The sequence below is a fragment of the Pituophis catenifer genome, unplaced genomic scaffold (genome assembly GCF_029215685.1).
Source record: "Pituophis catenifer annectens isolate HBS135680 unplaced genomic scaffold, rPitCat1.0.hap2 SCAF_2, whole genome shotgun sequence".
Lineage (NCBI taxonomy): Eukaryota > Metazoa > Chordata > Lepidosauria > Squamata > Colubridae > Pituophis > Pituophis catenifer.
This window is the reverse complement of record NW_027256882.1, coordinates 108,091,143-108,095,259: the sequence shown is the minus strand read 5'-3', so window position 1 is coordinate 108,095,259 and position 4,117 is coordinate 108,091,143. Positions and strand designations below refer to the sequence as shown.

General features: G+C 46.2%; 1 protein-coding gene across 1 annotated transcript; it reads right to left on the bottom strand.

Moving 5' to 3' along the window:
- Positions 1-2,445: 2,445 nt before the first annotated feature.
- POU4F3 (POU class 4 homeobox 3) lies at positions 2,446-3,839 on the bottom strand. Its single transcript, XM_070937346.1, has 2 exons — positions 3,732-3,839; positions 2,446-3,405 (listed from the first exon to the last, which is right to left on the bottom strand). Exons 1-2 carry the CDS (start codon positions 3,837-3,839, stop codon positions 2,446-2,448), a joined length of 1,068 nt encoding a protein of 355 aa, XP_070793447.1.
- Between the last annotated feature and the right edge of the window lie 278 nt (positions 3,840-4,117).

The following is a 4,117-nucleotide window of genomic DNA, read 5'->3' as shown; positions in this document are numbered from 1 at the left end:
GCTGGCAGAATTGCTTTGTGTCCTTTTTATACCATGTTACCCAATTAATATTGCATCAACCTTATTTTAAAATTTCAGAACCCACAATATAATGTAATGACACAGGGGCATTTATTATTAAAGGGTATTTGATTGGGGAGAATCAATGGGGCTCTTTGAGAAAATAAAATGAAACAAGAACATTTGAGGAAGATTAGGGCTTAAGAACTTCATGAACAAAATATAATTACTTGATAAAGCCAGTTTTAAAAAAAGCTAGATAGAATTGAGTTGGAATTTTATTGCCTGCTTTTTGCTAAATGCAAAGGCGAGGTATTAGATCACTGGGCCCTGATCATTAATTTTTAATTGTTTAAGGTGCTTCTGGGATTCATAAGCAAAAGCTCCTTTTTGCTTTTAAACAGAATTCCAAATGAGCCTTTGAATGCTTTATTTTTTCTTCCTTCAATGAACTATTACAAAACAAAGTTCCATTGTTATAAAGATGAGAATTACTGCAGAACAATCAAGAGCAACACAATTTGCATGGCTATTTTTCTGAAATAGTATATTTTAACCATAAGGGGCTAAATATCCCTTTTAACTCCTTATTTTAAAATCCAACATTTTTAAAAACTACATTTCTAGTTGTGGATCTTAGTATTATTTCCATAACGGTTGAAAAAACTGATTTGCTGGCCTGAAAATAGATAAAACATACACAGGTTAAATCTGGCTCGAAACTAATCACAACACACACAATATTCTGAGAAAGTGTAAACCGTTTAAATGAATGATTTCACTGCTAAACTGAGCAGACTTATTAATTCAATACTGATTGCTTAATTTTCAGTCTCAAAAACACCTCCAACAAAAACAGAGAAATTGTTATGAAAAACCTGGGGTGGGAATGAAGAAAATAAAATCAATTCTGGTCAAAAAATAAAGCATTTTATTTCAGAAGTTTCAGCATTATTTCTGGGAAAAGAGGGAAGGGTGAATGAAGTCGATAAAGAAGTGCACAAAATGCCCAAATTACAGTCATGGAGTATAAAATTTCAGGAGACATTTGACGAAAAAAGAAGCCCTTAGTGCAGAAAAAAGCTTTTAATTTCTTTTTTTTTTTTTTTTAGGGGTGGAAGAAGGACAATAGGTATTTATTTTAAAAGAATCCTCTCCAGGCAAACACGAGTGCAACCATGCAATTCCATAGTCCTGTTGGAATGTTTGGTGATGTTTTGGTTAAAAAACAGAAGCTAATCTGCAAAGTCCATGGAAAGAGGCAAGGTTTTAAGAAGAGAAGGTTTACTAAAGTCACACTTCCGCAATCTCCTTAGTTGTGTAGATTGTCCTGTGCACATGCAGCCCTGACTTTTTTAAAAAAAATAAATAAAAAAGCCATAGGGGTGCTTCCTTTCAACTGGACTGAATTTAATAAATAAGAATAAAGATCGCATTTACCTCAGAGAAGTCAATGGCAACAAGCCTGCTTATGATCTGAGGGGTATTTTAAAAAACACTGACATGAAAATAAACTGTTAACTTGTGAAAGTGCTTAGAGTACGCGTGTCATCCTTTTGGTTATTCTAACAAAATGTTTTGATTCAGGGCAGGTTTATTTCGAATATCCTTTGTTCCCTTCACCTTCCTTTCAAGAAAACAAGTAAGTTTAACTGGAACTCTTCCCCTCTGTGTTAATAAGAATGATCAGACACACGGTCCGGTTATTAGTTGCACCAAAAAGAAAGCTCTTTTTTTTTCCTTTTAAGAAAGCGTTTGAGCATTTCTGTTGATCTCACACAGCATGCAGTTGACTAAACAAGTAAAAGGTGATGAATCAATGCAAATTAATCTAAGCTTGAATTCAGTTTACAATTTTTGTAAAATAGTCTTCTGCCCCCCCCATATAATCTCAATAAATAAATCTTCATTATTTTATGGGCACCTTCCCTCCCCACAGTATAAATGTAATTAAGTTCATCTCCAAACGGTATCTACTGTTATATCTCTTTTTTGCCTTAAAAAAAATAGTACCTCTCCAATGTCAACTCTTCCTGCAAAAGCGACAAACGTCAAGACACTCCAGTGCACAAAAACACAAGTCAGGAGAATGTCAACCCAGAAGAACAAATGGGTTGACAAAGGAAAGGGTATAGGGAATGGACGTTTTCTTCTCTTTCCCTTGTTTGGGCCAGTTGGTTTTGCAGAGAAGCGTAACAGAAGGCTGGGCAAAACTTGATCCAGCGGCGGATGGCCAGCCGAAGGAAAGGGGGAGAGGTATTTCATCTCAGTGGCTCGGTTACTTGGTCTGGCGATCCCCGCAGAGTTCTCTGCTAATAGTTTATCGGGTTTTGTTTTGATCTTTTGGGTAGAGCAATGTTTGTCTACTGTGTGTGTGCATGTGTAGTGTGTGCTAGGTATAGGTCTCGTTGTCCGACAGAGTGGGCAGCCGGCCGGGCAGGTGCCTCAATGCACCGCGGAGTACTTCATGCGCTTTTGTTTCTGTCTCTGGTTGCAGAACCAGACTCTCACCACGTTTTTTTTCAGGTCCAGCTTCTCGGCGATGGCGGCGATCTTCTCGGACGAGGGTCGCGGCTGGATGGCGAAATAGGCTTCCAGCGAGCGCTTCTCCGGCGCCGCGATAGAGGTCCTCTTGCGCTTTCGCTCGGCGCAGTTAAAGAGCTCGGGCTTGGCGTTCTTCTCGCGGTGGGCGGCTTCCGCCTCTTCCAGCCACGCTTGCAGGACCGGCTTGAGGGCAATCATGTTGTTGTGCGACAGAGTGAGCGACTCGAACCTGCAGATGGTGCTCTGGCTCAGCGAGCCCACGCCCGGGATCTTGAGGTTGGCCAGCGCCGCGCCCACGTCGGCCTGGGTGACGCCGAGCTTGATCCGCCTCTGTTTGAAGCGCTCGGCGAACGCCTCCAGCTCCCGGGGATCCGACTCAACGTCGCTGATGCAGGCCAGCCCGCTGTGAGATACCGAGACCTGCGAGGCTGCGGAAGGAGGAGGAGGAGGAGGAGGCGGCGGCGGGTGGCTCATGCTAGCCATGGCTTGATGCAGGTGGCCCATGGCCGCCCCCAAGTGGGGGTGGGCATGGGCATGGGCATGAGCGTGGATTGGCGCGGCCATAACCGCGCCGTGCTCGGGCCCTCCAAGCAGCGCGGGCGAGAGGTGATCCAGGAGGTCCCCGTCCAGGCCTTGGTGCGCCACAGCATGGTGATGGTGGTGGTGATGATGGTGAACTGGGGCCGAGATGGGCACGGTGGGCGACGAAGTAGAGGTGCAGGGGACGCTGCTCATGGTATGGTAGGTGGTGTCTGGCTTGAAAGGGTGGCTCTTGCCGTGGGAGACCAGATCCACAGCCGCCAAGGCTTCAGCCCGGGCCAGCAGACTCTCATCAAAGCTTCCAAATATATTGCCCTGGAGCTGCAAGCAAGAACGCGCAGAGCGAAGTCAATGGGGAATACTGTCAAGTCTGGGTTCAAAAACATCTCTCTCGCCCCTCTCCCCACTCCCTCTCTCTCAAAAGCAGAGAGATTCCTCCTCAAAGCTCAGGTCATAAAAATTAATATGAAGGCAGAAGATGCTTTGCTTGAATAGACATGTGGATCTGGGGGGCGACGGGGGTGGGTGGGTAGAGGGAGAGAGAGAGAGAGAGGGAGACGCGATTGTTCTGGTGACATGAAAAAAACATTAAGCCGGGGCCTGTCAAAAATGTGCCTTAAAGCAGTAATTATGCTTCATCTACATACCTGCGGGGCTGGGAGGCACACACGGCGCATCGCCTCCGAGCTAGAGTACTTGGCTTCCTGCAGGGCCGGGTGCATGCCGAACGGCTGCTTGGCGTTCATGCCCATCATCTTGGCGCACCTTGCAGGTAGACAGCCCCTGACATCGAGTCAGGGTTGGCTCTCTGGCTGGCGACTGTCAAAGTGAGCTATTTTCAATGACACAGCTTCTCTCTTCTTCTCCCCCCCCTTCCCCGCGCCTCTCCCTCTCCCTCTCCCTCTCCCGCCCGCCCGCTTCCATCCCGGCTTCTTCACTCATCTTACACAAGCCGCCTGCTCGTGATGGGACCGGCACCCCCTGTGCGCAGGCGTGCTCGGGCTGGCACGAGGGAAGAAGGCGAAGGGAGCCC

Bases quoted from the DNA above. Each gene is read 5' to 3' on its own strand.
- POU4F3 (XM_070937346.1), bottom strand. From the start codon at position 3,839: ATGATGGGCATGAACGCCAAGCAGCCGTTCGGCATGCACCCGGCCCTG. The intron at 3,406-3,731 runs GTATGTAGATGA...TCTTGCTTGCAG, and splicing joins TGTGCCTCCCAGCCCCGCAG to CTCCAGGGCAATATATTTGG.